Here is an 18390-nt window from a genome sequence, read left to right on the forward strand (position 1 = left end):
CCCCTCCCAGCCACCCAGCCAATGGCAGGGCAGGTTGGCTGAGGGAGCCAGTCATTGGAGGCAGCTCTTCTGAGTGGCATATTTTCCGCCCATACACTAACGGGGCGCATTTTAGAATTCTGGCACCCAAAACTCCTTTATAATAAAGGAGAGATAAGCTGCACTGTTTTAGAGCCTAATGAAACTAACTGCCACAATTGTGATCAGTGATCAATAGCATCACATGTAAATGTGTAACAGAGGGAACACACTCCTTCCTGTTGACCCACAGAGAACTGACTAAGAATCATAGAATCACAGAGTTGGAAGGGACCTCCAGGGTCATCTAGTCCAACCCCCTGCACAATGCAGGAAATTCACAAATATCTCTCTCTCCACACCCGCAGTAACCGCTGTTCCACACCCAGAAGATGACAAATAACCCTCCAGGATTGCTTCCCGACCCCAAAGTGGCAATCAGCATTTCTCTGGGCATGTAAAAAAGGGCTGCAAGAACTAAGCACTGAGGCAACCCAACAAGAACTAAGCACTGAGGCAACTCTCCCTGCCCTCCCTTCTCATGATCTACCTAAGTTCACAGAATCCGTATCGTTGTCAGATGGCCATCTAGCCCCTGTTTGAAAATCTCCAAAGAAGGAGAGCCCACCACTTCCGGAGGAAGCCTGTTCCACTGAGGAACTGCTCTAACTTTCAGAAAGTTCTTCCTAATGTTTAGCCAAAAACTCTTCTGATTTAATTTCAACCCATTGGTTCTGGTCTGACCTGCTGGGGCAACAGAAAACTCCACACCATCCTCTAGATGACAGCCCTTCAAATACTTGAAGATGGTTATCATATCACCTCTCAGTCGTCTCCTCTCCAGGCTAAACACACAGCTCCTTCAACCTTTCCTCATAGGTCTTGGTCTCCAGACCCCTCACCATCTTCGCTGCTCTCCTCTGGACATGTTCTAGCTTGTCTATATCCTTCTTAAATTGTGGTTCCCAAAACTTAACACAATACTTAAGGTGAGGTCTGAGCAGAGTAAAGTGGTACCATCACAGCTCATGATCTGGACACTATGCTTCTGTTGATTCAGCCCAAAATCGCATTTGCCTTTTTAGCAACCACATCACACTGCTGACTCATGTTCAATGTATGGTCTACTATGACCCCTAGATCCTTTTCGCACATACTACTGCCAAGACAAGTCTCCCCCAACCTATAATTATGCATTTGATTTTTCCTACCTTAATGCAGAACTTTACATTTATCCCCACTGAAATTCATTAAATTTCTTTTAGCCCAGTTTTCCAGCCTGTCAAGATCATCCTGTATCCTGACTCTGTCTTCTACCGTATTTGCTACCCCTCCCAATTTAGTATCATCTGCAAATTTAATAAGCATTCCCTCTATTCCTTCATTCAAATCATTGATAAAGATGTTGAACAAAACAGGTCCCAGGACAGATCCTTGAGGCACTCCACTTGTCACTCCTCTCCAAGAAGATGAGGAACCATTCACAAGCACTCTTTGGGTGTGATCTGTCAACCAGTTACAGATCCACCTAACAATCGTAGGATCCAAACCAAATTTTTCCAATTTGTCAACAAGTATATTAATGTGGAACCTTATCAAAGGTTAGTCTGACATGACTTGTTCTTGAGAAACCTGTGCTGGCTCTTAGTAATCACAGTTGTCCTTTCTAAATGCTCAAGGACTGTCTGTTTGATGATTTGTTCTAAAACTTTCCCAGGGATAGACGTTAAGCTGACGGGTCAGTAGTTACCCGGATCCTCCTTTTTCCCCTTCTAGACTTATCTAGCATTCCAAAAAAGAGCCTGAAGAGGCCACATATCAATGAGCATGAGCCCTGTATGACACACAAAATAATTTCTGTTGTAAAGATTAAGTTTCTTCCTCATGTTCTCCTCCTCACCTCCCCAAGGTAGAAATTCAAGCAGTGGCATCACTTTCTCTCATACACACAGTCTTATCAGGAGAGTATCTATGTCCTGTGGAGAACTCTCAATGCATTGAAAAGTCAGCCTGAATGGTTGCTAGGTTCGTTGAAGCGTCTTCTATTTGCCACATGCAGTGAGATACAAGCACCCAGGTTGCCATTAACCTTATTTTCTATTTCTGGCATCTCCAACTCCTTTTCTGCTTTTCCTGTAGCCAAGCCACATGAATGCCTATGTCTGTTTCTGTAGCCTTAACAAGGAAACAGATTGGTCACCAACCAAACTTTATTTGCTCCCATCTCAGAGCACTGAAAGATTCTTGTAAAGAATGTATCACAGTTCTTTGTTGCTTTATCAACAGTGATGTTTGACTCATTTTTAGCTGAACAAATTAGAGTGACAAGACCCAGTACAAAGAACAACATTAGCCCACTGTCTTTCCACTAGTACTTTCTGCATTCAGAAAACTGGCAACCATAACCCCCAACTTCTACCTCTGAGCCACTTCACACTAACTAAACATAGTGAAAAATGGATGCAGAGTGATTTACATACCTACTTTTCCCACTTCTGATAATGATTGAACAGGGATCCAATGCATCTTACATGCAGCGAGTTCCAATCGTGAATGGAATGAGCATATCTCTTGCTTCAGTTACAGTGGAAGCAAGAAAAACAGACATGCAGGTAACTCACACACTGATTTACCTGCTTCGACCTGCATTTAAAGCCATCTTCAGGTATACAAAGTGTACTAGAGAAGACAGTGCACTTAAGGGAGCACCTTTGAAAAACTGATTCCTTCTGTACCATAGTGTCTGAGTACCTTACCATAAGTTCTGTCTAATGCTAAGTGCAACTGGACTTCAGGCTTATGTCATAAAAAGGCAAGAATGACTAGAATATCCTTTCTTCCTAAAAAGAAATAGATGCTAACACATTCTAAACAATTCTAGTGCCTGGCCATATCACTCCCAAAATGCAATCCTTAGAGGGAGTTACTGAGTAAATGCCTGCATGTCTCATTGTACACTAACATCTGTACAATTCCCAGAATTATGCCCCTAACCAGGATCCAGCTATGATACTGCTCAGTCATGGACACATGCAGCTGCCAAGCAACCCATTGGCTCCCATCTACTGGAACTTCTCTTACCAAAGTGGCTTTCGTGTTGCCCCCATCTTCCAAATCCAGCATTTTGAACAGGCTCTCACATTAAGGAGAACAGCATTAGTAGGGAAAAATGTATGTGTTTCGAAACTATACTAAAATCTTAGGTTAAACTTTACCTTCCAGGTAGCTGTGTTTCTCCTGAAGTAGGCAAACATCCGTGTGAACCAATTGTATATTTCATTCAACGTTAGCTGCCTGTCCGGTGTCTCAAGGATAGCCTGCGTTAAAGAGGAGGGAAAGTTACTTCCAGAGCATCAGCCCCAGCAGTCCTGGATTCTGGAAACAAAAAATGCCAGAATATACAGCAGGGCTCTGCAGACTGTTTAGCACCTTTTCAACACACATTTCAAGGTACTGGACTAAGGGCAAGTTCATCTATGTTTCCCACATCAAATGATCAAACAGATCCAATTCCACATGCTATCACTTCACATCCTATATATTTTCAGTGAAGGCAGTTCATTCATTCTCTGAGAATCAAGTAAGTGAATGATTGACATGTACACACATGTGAATCAGTCCAAATGTAGTACAACCCAGATACATTACTTACCCCAAGGTTGCAGATCGAGCAGTAAAAACCAGGATAGGCATTATGGACTGAATAGTCAATGCTTACTTTGAAAAAGAGGAAGCTCAAACGTTTCTGGAAACCACACTCTTGGTATGTAGGATCTCTACTCTCTTACTCAAATATACTGCAGCTGGCTTAGTGGACACTTAACACACACATTCTGTAAGTGCTCAGAGGTTCACTGGCTCAGCTAAGCCTACAGGCAGAGAGAAAACAGTCCTAGGCAATGTCACATCCCAATTCATTTTAGCAACTTCTGGGGCCTCCCACTGTGACCCCAAGGGCATGTGAAGGGGTGGAGGTGGTGGTAAAGGCAGCACCATACAAACAAACGTGCAGAGACAGTGTTGGGGTGAAACAGGGCACAGCTTAATGACAACAATAACAGGAGCATTTGTGCAGCATAGGGCATGGATTCAGACATCAGGTGACCAGCCTGCCGGCCAATGGAACCCCTCCCCCTGCTGGGGGGGTAGACCTGGAAAGGCAAGTAAGGTGGAGCCACATGGGCATAGACCTCTACATGAATCCTGTGAGTGAAGCCCTATAACCACCTCCAAGCTGCGCCTCCTCCCCATATGGATCTTGCCCAGTACCTAAAACTGCCTAAAGCTGTGACAATTAAAAGCTAACAAACAAAAATACTGGACTACATACCATAAGAACAAAGGAGGGTGGGAGGGATGGCTGAAGATGAACTGGTGAGCTCCCAGTGGCTGTGTCGACTTTTAAAGAGGCAGGGGGCAATCTGGAGCAGCTCCACAGCCACGGGCCCTCCTCAGTCCACCCATGCCCATTTGACAAGGCAGCCAGCAACAGGCTGGTGAGGAAGGGAGCTGCTGGATGCCCACCAATCATCGTCAAGACACTGCCTACATGAACAGGAGCTGCATGGGCACCCCCCCCCCCCGCCTGCCTCACAACCCCACCCAAGCCCTGCAAAGGTGGCCGTAAGTCCAGGGCTGCAGCTTAACAATCTTCCAGTGAACTGAAATCAGTTTTTCTATTGTTCTTCCTAACAGACCAAGCAGACCATACAAAGCTATCTGGGGAATTTTATGTTTGCTTAGATGAGGAGGTTACATTGATTCCATGTCTAACACAGTCCTGTACATCAGAAGTGGAGAAGTCTGTAAATAAAGTAGGGCTGAGAGATGTAGCAGGAGATCCCCATATGCACATACACTGACACCCTGTTTCCCAACTGCAGAAAACAAGTCCTGGTGAATAGTCACTGATCAAACAAACACTGGAAATAACTGATGGGCACGGGGACTTGAGGGACAAGGGGACTTGGATCACTCTGCCCAAACTGCAGTTAGTGGAAAAACTGCCAACTACCATGTTACTATGGTGGGATAGAAAAAGTGTGGGCTATTATTCTTCCCAAAATTCAGGGTAATAGACCTGATTGAGTGAATGGGACAGCAACCATTACAGAAAACCAGAAATTACACCAGTACAAGTTATGCTAGAAAGCACCTCTATGCTCCTACATGTAATCAGACCAAAGCTGGCCTTTGTGATGCTGCTCCAAATTACGCAGATGAAGATCAAAAATTTCAACCTGAACACTCCTGCCTCTCTTCAACCTAACCAAGGTCACTGATTTGACAAAGGCAACTGCGAACAGATGATAGGTTGATGTCCTCATTTGCTAACCTGCCTCAGGGAATGCTTCAGGCACCCAGTGCCAGCCACACTGGAAAAGAACCTTCTCAGTACTGAGAAGTATCATTATAGGACTGAAATAACCAAAGGGACAAAACAACATGAGTATGCAGAGAATGCATACAGAATTAATTTCTGTCTTGCAAAACACTAGAATTTGGGGTAATCCACTGAAAGTTGATAGGCAACAGATTCTGGACATATGGTTTTTGCTGTACTTGCTTTTTGAAAAATATGTCTTCATGCAGTGCATGTACTGGAAAAATTAGGTAGTGGCCACTAGTTTAGATGACGTTTAAAAGGCTTAGATAAATTCAAGGATGATATCCACAGTGAGATTTATTACCCATAGAAGCCAAAAACAATTCCCAAATGGAAGTGTTCCTAGAACTACAGGTATTATACTCCAATATACCTGACTTGCGAGCATCCAGGGACATGTGCTTGGTGCCTGCCTGCTCAATTTTGGACAAAATGGGTCATTGGACTGGATTTAACAATATCTATTTACTTCCATAAATCACAACATGCAACCAAGTTTCCAATGCTCAGGGACGGAATGAGAAGGGAGCATAAAGATGTACCCACTCTTTGGCCTGATTAATGGAGATAACATACTTGCACTTGGAGCACTTTATCTTGGAAGCCCTTGCCATAGCTCAGCTACTCAGAGAGGTCAACCTCAAAGAGCTGAAACAGCAGGTAGAGAACCCCTGCTGATTCCAGTTCAGTTTTCTTTGTATGGGCTTTAGAAGATCTCTAGTGCCAGCAAACAGGCAATGAGTGATCTTAGTATTCTTCTAATCAGTCTACTTGTCCATGCTGAATAAAGGCATCAGAGGGAAATCAGAGGGAAATAAGGATCAGAACTATGGAAAAATACTTCAGCTTGTACAGTGAGCTAATTCTGGAGTTAATGGAATGTAGATACACCAACAGTGAAGAATAGAAACTGTTCTCAGTGGGGACTTTAACTTTTGTAAAAAGATACACTATTGGCAGCTCTGGAGACAGAAAGCCGCAGTTCATCTAAGAAATTGTGACACAGTAAGCTGACCCATTGCTGCTGAAAGCATAGTTGTCAAGGACCACTAGAACGGTTGCCTACCAACTCTATTGCTTGCACTCTGACAACAGGAGGCTTGAGAAGGTACAATATACCTCTTAGGAGTCATCGTAATGTAGTACCTAGAGTGTCAGGCTAGGAACCAGCACTGGCAACCCAGGATCTGCCATCTCTCTCAGCCTAATCTACTTTATACTGCTGCAAGAATGAAATTGGAAAGGGAGAATAGTGTATGCCTCTTTGGGTGCGTTCAGACGCGGCGTTTCAGCCGGCATAAACTGTACCGGTTGGAACCGGTGCAGTTTATGCCGGCTGAAATGCGATCACACTCACCTCCGTTTTGCGGATCCCATCGCTGTATGCCCGCTCACACGCTGCGGGCGTCAGCTTTTTTTAAAAAAAAAAACTCAGTTTGAGCATGCGCATAGGCAGCCATCCACAGAATGGCGATCTTTGTGCATACTCAAAACACCCCATATTACATTTAAACTTTAAAGGTAAGGACTTACCTTTAAAGTTTAAAGACCAAACTGGCCTCCCTCAAGTCCCGGACTCCTCCGATACGCTACACTGAGGGCTTTTAAAAAAAAAAAACGCTCAGGGCGAAGCTTCGCCCAAGCGCATATCGCTTAGTTAAAAAAAAATGGCGGGGGGGAATAGGGAGACGCAGGCTTTCGCACGATCAGGCTTCCGAATGGAAGTGGCTAGGCACCGGTGGAGAGCGATCAGACGGCGGGGTTAAGCGAATGCAACCGTTGCACTCAGGATACCACCACTTGGGGACCTAGTAGCAGAGTGAAACGGTTTAAAGGCCTTTACAACGGTTAGGGAGGGAAGACAGATGTTCGCCGTCTGAACGCCGGTAAATACAACGATTGCAACCGGCACAGATTCCGTTGTAAATGCCGCGTCTGAACGCACCCTTTGAGTTATAGAGCTGGCATGGTTCAAGCCCCCACTCTGCCATGTAGTTCACTGGTTGACCTTGGGCTCAGCTTCAGGGACCGCAGAATAAATGGAGGAGAGCAGAAACAGGTACACTGCCCTAAGCTCTTTGGAGGAATAAAAATGTACGAAGAAGAAGAGGAAGAAGAAGAGGAGGAGGAGATTGGATTTATACCCTGCCCTTCACTACGCAAAGGAGTCTCAGAGTGGCTGACAAACTCCTTTCCCTTCCCCTCCCCACAACAGACACCCTGTGAGGTAGGTGGGGCTGAGAGAGCTCTGACAGAAACTGTTCTTTTTCAAGAACAGCTGTGCCAAAACTATAGCTTGCCCAAGGTCATCCAGCCAGGTGCAAGTGGAGGAGTGGGGAATCAAACCCGGTTCTCCCAGATGAACCGCTGCTGATTCTGTTTCTAAACACAAACAAAGGGAGTAGAGTGATCCAGTATCAAGCAGGACATTCTATCCAATTTGTATTGTATTGACAAAGCCTACTTTTATCCTTGTAACCCATGAACAGATACTAGTCAAATTTAATTTAAATGGAGATGTCTGTTATTGAGGAAACTGTTATTGAGGAAAAGGTTAGTTATTTTGTAGAAATTATTTCGTAATTAATTACTTTACTGGGTAAGTTTTTGTAATTCCTAATGACAGTAAAGTGGCAGTATCTTGTTACATTGAGCACATCACTGCCATTTTTGTTGGTGAATTACTGTCTCCACTTCTCAACTCCTTGAATTTCTGGCTGAAGTGTCTTTCATAAGATCAGAACCATTGCAATAAAACTATTTATACTCTGAGGAAATCAGGGAGCTGTTAACCTAGTCATATAAAGGCAGACAAAGAAGCAACGATGCCAGAAATGAAACCAGCAAGTCCTGGTCTCCAGGCCTCTGACCCCAATACAAAATGGACCACAGAATAAGAGTGCATTACCTATCCTTTTGTTCACCATCCTACAGTGCACACACAGGTTATCTGAATGCTCAGAGTCAGACTCGGATATGGTAGGAGAGCAGGGTGGGGGAAATTCCGTATTTCACAAGAGCCAGATTTGCATCCAGTCCACTGAACCAAATTCTGCTTCTCAAAATCCAAACAGAAGCAGTAGTCTAGTATATACCATGGGTCACCTCAACAATAGTCATGATGTGTAGCATTCAAGGTGAGTGTGAACGTTGCTCAAAAGCCTCTGTTTCTCAGGTCTACCTGGTACACTTGAACAGTTCTATAGAACAAAGAATTTCTCACCTGCCGGATAAGTGAGGCATACGTGAAAGGAGGGCGGACATCTGCGTTTTTGTAAAACTCATGATTCTGTGCAAGCTCTAGGAAAAAGAAACACAGTAATGAAGCAAAGCATTCTCTGAAAGTACAGCTGAAAGGACAATTAAAGCCAGGGGTCCCCACCCTTATCGAGCCTGTGGGCACTTTTGGAATTCTGACACAGTATGGTGGGTGCAGCCACAAAACGGCTGCTGCAGAAGGCGGAAGCAGCCACAAAATGGCTGCTGTGCCGTACCTTCAGTAACACAGTGAAGATCCTTGTGCTATGGTGGCAGCTGCTGCCAAAGGCACGTTTGCAAATATTTGTCCAGCCAATGTAATCTCCAATGGCCAATAGCCCCACCCACTTTCTAAAACACGTGGCAGGCACCTTGGCATCAACAGGCACCACTTTGGGGACTCCTGATTTAAGCAAAAGCAAAGGGAAACCACTGTGGCTTCCTCTGCTACACTCACCTGAGGAGATTGGTGTGCAGAATTTATCTGAGTTCCTTCTGCGAATGGGTCCTACACTGTGTAAAGTGGATGAGCTGATGACAGAAGGACCCTGCCGTAATGGAGTAATGGGTGCGGTAGCAGAGGTGGGGGGATGAGGTAATCCATCAGGGAAGGTATCAGAAGTGCTCTTGGAGAGGGTGGCGCTAGAAACCAGGTTAAGCTGCTCAAAAAGGATGGGAGAAAGGCTATGATTAGAACCAGTTCAGGAGACAGTTGCTTATGGGTAGACAGACAGTACTTTTTGTTTGCACAAAGCAGAAGATAAGGATAAACCAGATGAGTGAAAGGGAGTGAACATTACACCCATCAACCACTAATTCCAATGGAAAGACTGCATTTCATTGGAAATTGGGTCACATTCCACAAAGTTGAATCTTGAAACACTTAAGCTACAAATAGTGTTTAAAGTATTTTAAAAAAACAAACAGCAAGAGAAGCCAAACCTCAAGAGGAATAGCTGTTAGTGAGGTCAACCCCTCTATACTTTTTCATCTCATCTAAATTTGCAATTGCAAGTGGAGCAGGAATAAAACATGGCATGTGTAAAAGAAAATATAGGGTATTTTCAGAAGGAAGTTAAGAATAATTTTTTTAAAAAATCAGGCTTGTTTGGTCAGACACAATAAAGCAATTTTAGTGCAACAGAGTACTGACATACTTTATCTCAGTAATCTTCACAATAACCTTGTACGGCTGCTAATTTCAATACCATTTGCTCCAAACGGTGGTATTTATTTGGAAAATTTCTATGCCGCCTCTCCAGGGAATCTGCCTGGGGTGCCTTATACCATAACAAAAACATTAAATATCATAAAAAACCCTACCATTCCAAACGGAGCCAAACATAAAAATGACATAAAACATGAAGCAGCTTAAAATGGGTCTAAACATTCTCAGGTTAAAGAAAGACTATAAAATGATGTTAAAAAGATCTGCCCCTTAGTTAAAAGTTTGCCTAAACAAACAGTTTGGTGTGGTGCCTAAAAAAACAGTCATGTAGGCACCAGGCAGACTTCAAGGGGCAGGTTATTCCACAGGCAAGGTACCACTTCTGAAAAAGCCGTCTTGGTTGCCACCTCCAAAAGCAGGGGCACACAGAGCAGGTCTTGTGAGGTGATCTTTACTGGTAGGCTGGACAGTACAGGAGAAGGAGGCTCTTCCAGTACCAGGTAGGAACCAAGAGACCTGTGTAACAAGCCTGATCCTATGCATCTTTACAGAGAAGAAAGGATAACTGACTTCATTGGGACTTCCTCCCAAGTAAATGGGCCTCAGTGAGGTAACATTTGAACTTGGAGCTTCCTGGTTCATAGCTCACATACTTAACTACACAACATCAACCCTTGAAACAACTGTCCAAACTTTCAAATAACTTTCAGGAAGATGATTAGGTCAGTGCAGTTGCTTTCATTTTAGAAATAAAATTTATGGTACCATAACAAATGTTTCTGAAAAAATTGGATCTATGCTGCCTCAGTAGAAAGTACCACACTCATTATGGTACCAGAGTAACCCATAGCTATATGTTCCAACATTGGCAGATCAGGATGAGCTTTTGGTGCTCCAGAGTCCACAACCAATTCCACCTCTTGCTAGGGCCAAGAGAGAAGTTTGTAATCATATACTGAAACATTGCAGTGCACAAGTTATGGGAAAATGTGAGCATGTGAGCTAACAGCCTAGCATTTCAGCAAGTTCCTTGGGGTTAGGAAGGCAACTCTAGGTAATGATGGACAGATTTGCTCACTCCCTTCCTCAAATTACAGCCAGATGCTTTCCCAGGAACAGGAGGGACTTTTAACACCCACAGGGAAGAAAGTGGGGGAATAAGTGAGAAAAATTAAATATTTTGATAATAGTGCGACTTCTTACAGTGACATGAACAAAGGAGTACAGGACCTCCAGGAGGCACAGAACTAGTGCATCAGCAGGTCATATGTTTCTTGAGACAGGTGTTAGTCACAAATGGTTCGGAATGGCTGATAAAGTAGTAATACAGACAATGCCTCAGGAAGGAGCCAATGGCATACTCTGTGGGAGAGAGGACTTGTCTAGGGGTTATTTGTACCGGCTTTAATTTGTGAACTGGCTGTACAGTTTTCAGTACTTCCAAACCCCGAATACACAGCACTCTCCAGCTCTTGCTGGCCTCCATACCAATCCATGAAGTCAGCAGGACAGAAACAAGAGCAGTCTACACAAGTAAGAATTTTCAAGCTGAGCACAAGTATGGCATAAACATAACTGGGCTTATCCCAGACTACGTTCTGCACAATTTTGCATTCTACAGCTTTGTGGGCAGCATGAACATAACCTATCAGCCATGTTACATTTAGGATGCCTCTGTCTGGCCTGACATTGTATTTGTGATTCTACTTGCCAGGAAGCAAGACTAGGTTATGAAACTATGCAGTTTCAGAATACCAGTTTGGTGTAGTGGTGAAGTGCGCGGACTCTGATCTGGGAGAACCGGGTTTGATTCCCCACTCCTTCACGTGCACCTGGCTGGATGACCTTGGGCAAGCCGTAGTTCTGATAAGAGCTGTTCTTGAAAAAGAGCAGTTTATCTCAAGAGCTCTCTCAGCCCCACCTACCTCACAGGGTGTCTGTTGTGGGGAGGGGAAGGGAAAGGAGTTTGTAAGCCGCTCTGAGACACCTTTGGGTAGTGAAGGGCGGGGTATAAATCTAATCCTCCTTCTTCATGCAGAGATGGGAACTGAAAGCCTAGAAGAGCATTTGGAAGCTACAGCTAGAGGAAAGGGACAGGTAACCAGCAGTCTGAAGGCAGCATCTGGCTGGAACTGTGATTTTATTTTATCTTCCATGATTCCACCTGCAGACAGTATGTGCCAGAACCGCAGTACAGGGGAGGAGGCCGCAAGGAGGGGGGAAGGAAGAAAGTGGAGGCCAGGTTCAATGAGGGCAGTAAGGTCTTAATGTCCTCTTCTGCCCTCATATCATCACCCCCTGTACTCCAAGGCATGGTGGCTCCTATATAGCCCCAGGGAGCAGCCCTACCACTTCTAGCCTAGCAAGCATAATCAGAGACATGGTTGGTCTAGCTCTCAGCCATTTCTGCCACAAGGTTGACAGCTCAGATTATAATGAATATAAGCAAGCTAATACAATACAAGATGGGGGGAAAAACTATAGTTGGGAATAGCCAGAGCTCTACTTACAGGCTGACTGAAGGGTTTTGGCTCTGAAGGTCTCATATGGAGATGGGCCATCATTGCCTGGAGACGCTCACTCTCTTTGGCTAGCTGTGGAGAGAAACAAGCAAGAAGTTACCTGTTTGGAGGAAGCTTATCTATCCCCTGCAGAGGTCAGTTCACTTAGCTCAAATACTCTGAAAGGTGTCCTGGTTAACAGTTCCCTTAATAGATTCAGGTGGGGGAGCCAAGTTGGTCTGAAGCAGCAGAACAAAGCTTGAGTCCAGTGGCACCTTTAAGGCCAACAGTTTTATTCATAGTATAAGCTTTTGTGTGCAAGCACACTTCCTTAGATACAGTTCCCTTAATAATCAAGCCCTCGAATGGCTCCTAATCATCAGAAGGGTGATGCACACCTCCTTTTGCTTTCTCCAACTAGCCTCAGTGAACATACACCAACCTCTGTCTTGCCTAACATTTCAAAGCAACAGTAATTTGACAGCCAGGGCTGTTTCCTTTCATTCTTACTGCACTCCCTCCTTAGATCACTTCTCTAAGGAAAAAGCTGCCATCTACCCTAATCCCCCAGTAACACTGAGTATTCTTGAGAGCCATAGACCTAACTATGGTATCACATTTCCACACCTCTACGGAACTGCCTTTTCCTATTGGATATAAAGATCATGATGCATGGTGCTGTTTGCTGCTCTGGCGTGCCTGCCTTAAGAGTAGTGACATAGCAGTGGCAGTGACCTTGCAGTAAGGGAATCATCCACTGGGTGCACAGAAGCAAGAAAACTACTGACAAATGGAGCAATGCACTATGTAGCTCAATCCCACCCACCAATCCGTTTCACCCCCTTCATCAGATGGTCTCCACACATCCCAGATACCAAAACCCTTACCTAGCAATCAGAGTTGCTGGGTTACCTCTCCTTGCTATGCTCCCTCCTGCTGGTCCCTACCTCTTCTCCCTTCCCATGCACCTGTTTTCTCTGACCCTTGATCATTATCCTGGTCTCTTTCCCCCACTACGTTATGCTACTCCCTCATCACTCCCAGCAGCCCTTTCTCAACTCACCCACTCACCTGCCCATCCATCTTTCCAGATGTGCAACATTGGTTTAATTGCATGCTCCTGGGATGTGTGTTTATTTCTCAGTGTGCGGAGAAGGGTGAAATATTCGTTGTGGCACAGAAAGAGAGTCTGAGTGCTGCAGCAGCAATGGGATCTGACACCATATCCCTTTGTGTCACCTTCCTTTCTGAGGGCTCCCCTCAAACTTAGCCTCGGTTGCTCCCTGACCTGATGGGCCCCTATGCAGAATCTAGGACACACCCAAAGAGGGTATTTCCACCCTCTCCCCCCCCCAAGACAAAAGGAAAAGGGATGGGGAGCCAGGAGTTAAAAGGCAGCAGCTGGTATAGAGTTTGCTGGAAGTTTGAGGAGCTCTGACGCAAGGATGCTCTGGCACTGTCGTGGCTCTCATTAGAACTGACAGATCCACTCTCATGATGCAGACACTCTTGCTGTCGACACAGCAGGAGCTCTGCGGTGAAAACTTTATAATTGGGAGCTCTGGTGGCAGCTTCTCCTCTTCACGCATGGAGCTTTCTGTTCTCTTCAAGGATTCACTCCCCCACATTCCCTCTCTAAGCTCCAGTAATTGCTTTCAACCTTTTGCTTTAGTTAAGTGTTTGGGAACGGCATAGAATCACACATCTTGACTCAGGGTATGTAACTATCTTCTTATCTCTGTTTTTGAGTAATGCACAGTTTTCTAATTTGTTTTTTTGCATGTCTGCTGCATTCTCTTCTAGATTCATTATTTGCAGCCACTGGTTTGGTTTAGTTTCCAACAGAGACTGCTAGAGCTCTCCATTATATCTGGTTTTAGCATTCTCCTTCCTCTGCCACTAATCCTGATCCTGCAGTGTCATGTTCTAGAGAAAACTGTTCCTTTCATCCCTACACTACTTTGCACATGCACAGTCTTGCAACTTGGATAAAAAGAACCCTTTGCCCAATCGTGAAGAATTTATATTGGAAGTATCACTGTTAACAGTTTCTAAGACCTAGTACACAGACCGCAAAAAATAAGTGCCATTACTACTTACAACCCTGTGTAATAATTATATATCATAGGTGGCATGCTTCTTTAACTGGTCCTATACAATAAAGAACATTCACATACACTCTCTGTGTGCAAAAGCAAAGCCTTCTGTCATAATCCAGTGCAGTGCCCTTCTTTGATTTAACAGGGTTGCATCTTCCTGGAACTTGTTTACAGCCTCTCTTGAGCCCAGAACTAGATATTATGGAAGTTCTATAGCTGCTGCTAAAAATAGAAGCCCTGCATCTTCATCTCCTCCTCTTCTTGCTCTTCATTACACTCAGTAATAGAAAATCCATGATGTGATGCTGCAGTGCTGCAAAATTCCTCCCCTTGCCAATAGACACCAAAGTGGAGAGGCTGGCAGTGAGGCAACACAGTATGGTGACAATACTAGGTGTTACCCAAGTGAGAGGGGATAACTCAACAGCTACTATTTTCAGTGACAGTCCCGTGTCCCCAGTCACTCTAGTTCTAGGCTGAGGAGGAAGCAAACTCATTAAGTGATACTGGCACCACAAAATAAGAGACCTAAGTACTGGAAGAAATGTTGCTTATACTCCATTGAGCTGATTTTCACAATGTTTGCCAATTTTTGGATTCACATGCCTCATGTTCTCTGTGCAATTCTGAAGGGTGAAACAGGTTTTTCTAACACAACAGTTTCAAGACAGTAACAATAAAGACCATGCAATGTTCATGGTACAGGGCTCAATAATAGCACAAATGTAGTCCATTGTCAATTTCATTTTGTTTGCATTAACTTCCTAAAGACTCTCCCTTTCCCTTACATGTCTATTATCGATTTTACCAGTGTGCCTTAGACCACTACTGCTGTCCACCATGTGAGCAGTCCTAACCTGTTACTAGACACAACACTCACAGGTATGTGGAGAAATGAAATACAAACCAGATGGTACACAGGTAACTATTCAAAGAAGTTAAGTTGTGAATCTTCTTTTCTCCATGAAAACATGGGAGTAAGTGTGGGGGAAAACAGCTCAGTTATAGGACAGACATAGTATTAGTTGCTTTTGTGGATAATCTGCATATGTTTGCATTAACTTCCTAAAGACTCTCCCTTTCCCTTACATGTCTATTATCTATTTTACCAGTGTGCCTTAGACCACTACTTCCTGATCTTGGTGCACTCGAGATTTGGGCTGGAAGCTAGATTGAGCTGAACATGGTTTACTGCATACATTTATACCCACCTGTATTTCCAGCTGCTGTACCACTTGCATTTGAACTCGACACTGAGCCGTGCTTCGGTCATCAAGTGCATGTTCTGTATTGAGGTGTCTAAGAATAGAAGACACAAGGTTTCAGATTCAACACAATCAGTTCTCATAGCACAGCCATATCCCTTCTCACACTATTTGTCAATACATAATGATTCTTTAATATGTTCGCTTAAGACTGCACTGCAGGTAAAGATGTTGTTTATCACATTTGTACCTGACAGAGAGCTTGGGGCAGTACACGGGATTACCTTGTTTTATCACCACATTCTGTGACACAGGCTGGGGCAAGAGACAGCAACTTGTCCATAACTAGTTAGTATGATTCAGGGCTGAGCAGGTATTTGATCTCTGATGTCCCTGATCCAAGTCTAGAGCACTGCTATGGCTATACATATGCTCCAGTGGACAGAAACCATGCTGGCACTATATAGACATAGCAAGGTCAATGCTCTAGATTACTGAAAGTCTGAAGAGACAAAAACAAACAAAGGAGGAGATAAGCCACAGAAAGACAAAGTAATGTGCTTACAATGTTACCACCAGCAGCATTCAGAAAAAGACCTCTATGTTCCCATGTGCCAGTTCTTTCACTGTATTAATGGCTGCCAGGGGAAACAGATTATGAGGACACAAAAGGCAATTTCCCATATGTATTCCACCAGCATTCTCTGCTGAAAGCTCACCACTTTCCCTCCACTTTAAGCTCTGCTGCTACCAAGTTCATATTCTGGGATGCAGCATTATGGCAGCTTTTTATTCTATGTCTAAAACATCAGAAGTCCAGACTCTGAATTTCATTTCCAAGCTTAGATTTTTAAGCTTTGAATTTAAGTTGACTTGCAATGAATCTGAGATAGTACAGGGGTTAAAATTATTTTATTTCAAGAGCTGTTAACTAAGGATGTATGTTTTGATATTTTTGGTCTGAATGTATACCCCCCAAATACCTTATGTTGGATAAAGTGTTTGGATAGTATTTGGGATTTTTCAGCATACTGGTAAATGGGTCCCGAAAAATTCCAGAAATATTTGGGAATATAAGGAAATACTCAGGGCCAGCATTTTAAGACTCCCGGGACTGTTTTCCTTCAATTTTACAGTGTATTCATCTCAATGTCTTCCTGCCAGGTCTTGGTATTGGTTTGCCATTTTGGTTTGCCGAGGATTCTGTGGTTTGAAATTCATTTTATTGGTCTTGCAACAGTGTCCCTTGCTTAAACTGGTTTTCCTTGGATTCTCTAGCATGACATTGACTGTGTTGGGCTTGTCATATTGGTCCTTGGGATTCTCTGGTTTAACGTTGGTTCTGTTTCATTTGGGAGACTTTTGGGCAGTAGTTGCTTGCTGTTATGTGTTTGGCTGTTGGCTTCTTTTGCCCTGGGAAAAGCATGGAATACGCCCCCCCCCCCAAGGAAACAATAAAGACAAGTAGCATGGGTGGGGGCACCTTATTTAAGGGACCTCTGATCCAATCTACTTGAAATCTGGAGGGGGGGATCTTTAGTGGATAGGCAGGATGTGGTTCACTGAAATTTTGCTGTCATTTGCTTGCAAAACAGCCAGCCTCCCAAAAAGGTTCCCCATAGGGAATAATGGGTCAGAAAAATGTCAGAATTCTGAAAGAAAACCCAATTCCAACTACTGAAATGGTATTGGGGACCCAAATAACCCAGAATACTAGTATTTATGCTCTTCCCTAAATCCAAAGGATCCCAAACTTTTAGCATGGGTGGGGGCACCTTATTTAAGGGCCCATAAAGTTGGACCTCTGATCCAATCTACTTGAAATCTGGAGGGGGGGATCTTTAGTGGATAGGCAGGATGTGGTTCACTGCAATTTTGCTGTCATTTGCTTGCAAAACAGCCAGCCTCCCAAAAAGGTTCCCCATAGGGAATAATGGGTCAGAAAAATGTCAGAATTCTGAAAGAAAACCCAATTCCAACTACTGAAATGGTATTGGGGACCCAAATAACCCAGAATACTAGTATTTATGCTCTTCCCTAAATCCAAAGGATCCCAAACTTTTTTCAGGTGCACACCCCAACTGTTACCTACATCTTAAGCAATATTTTTTTTAAATCCACGTAGGGATATTTTTTATTTTGCATATACTACAAACTACAAAGAAATATAGGGGAGGGACTACAACTAGGGATAAAGAAAAGCAAACCACACTACACTAAAACCCCAAGAGAAGGAGATCTTTTCACTGTTAGTAAATATGTTAGTACCATTAGTTTTATTATCACAATATACTTGTTGAGTTCTTGCTTATAACAATTCGATTCTTGTATGTTATTTTGTTAGTTGTTATGAGAGAAGTCTCTGATCATCTTCTTATTCTTTGCTTCAAAAGGCCATTTTCCAAGTCCTTCTGCCTTTACTTCGGCTTTCTGTCTCTAAAATCGTATACCACTCTGGCAGGTCCTGCACCCTTTTCTACCGCAGAATCCTCTTCCGTTCCTGAGGTAGCAGAGTCACTCGACTTTGATTCTCAAGACTCAGCATCTGTCCCCAGCTGACGTTTCAAAAATTCTTTATCTTTAAAAGTGGAGTCTATCTTCTCCCTTCTATCGATCTTAAAGATGACACCTTCCGGAACCGCCCATCTGTACGATATTCCATTAGTTTGAAGAAAAGAAATTAATTCCTTGTAATTTTGCCTCTTTTGTCTAATTTCAAATGGAATGTCCTTTAAAGTTTTAATGGTTACATTTC

At 43.7% G+C, this 18390-nt stretch overlaps 1 protein-coding gene across 1 annotated transcript in view; it reads right to left on the bottom strand.

Moving 5' to 3' along the window:
- The window catches only part of FOXP4 (forkhead box P4), a 128690-nt gene that overhangs the window by 27792 nt on the left and 82508 nt on the right, over positions 1 to 18390 (bottom strand). The window contains exons 8-12 of the mRNA XM_015412699.1: positions 15642 to 15729; positions 12341 to 12424; positions 9120 to 9321; positions 8628 to 8704; positions 3234 to 3335 (exon numbers count right to left, since the gene is read on the bottom strand). Coding sequence (XP_015268185.1) covers positions 3234 to 3335; positions 8628 to 8704; positions 9120 to 9321; positions 12341 to 12424; positions 15642 to 15729 — 553 coding nt within the window. The remainder of the gene's footprint in view (positions 1 to 3233; positions 3336 to 8627; positions 8705 to 9119; positions 9322 to 12340; positions 12425 to 15641; positions 15730 to 18390) is intronic.

Source organism: Gekko japonicus, unplaced genomic scaffold (genome assembly GCF_001447785.1).
Source record: "Gekko japonicus isolate JY-2015 unplaced genomic scaffold, Gekko_japonicus_V1.1 scaffold647, whole genome shotgun sequence".
Lineage (NCBI taxonomy): Eukaryota > Metazoa > Chordata > Lepidosauria > Squamata > Gekkonidae > Gekko > Gekko japonicus.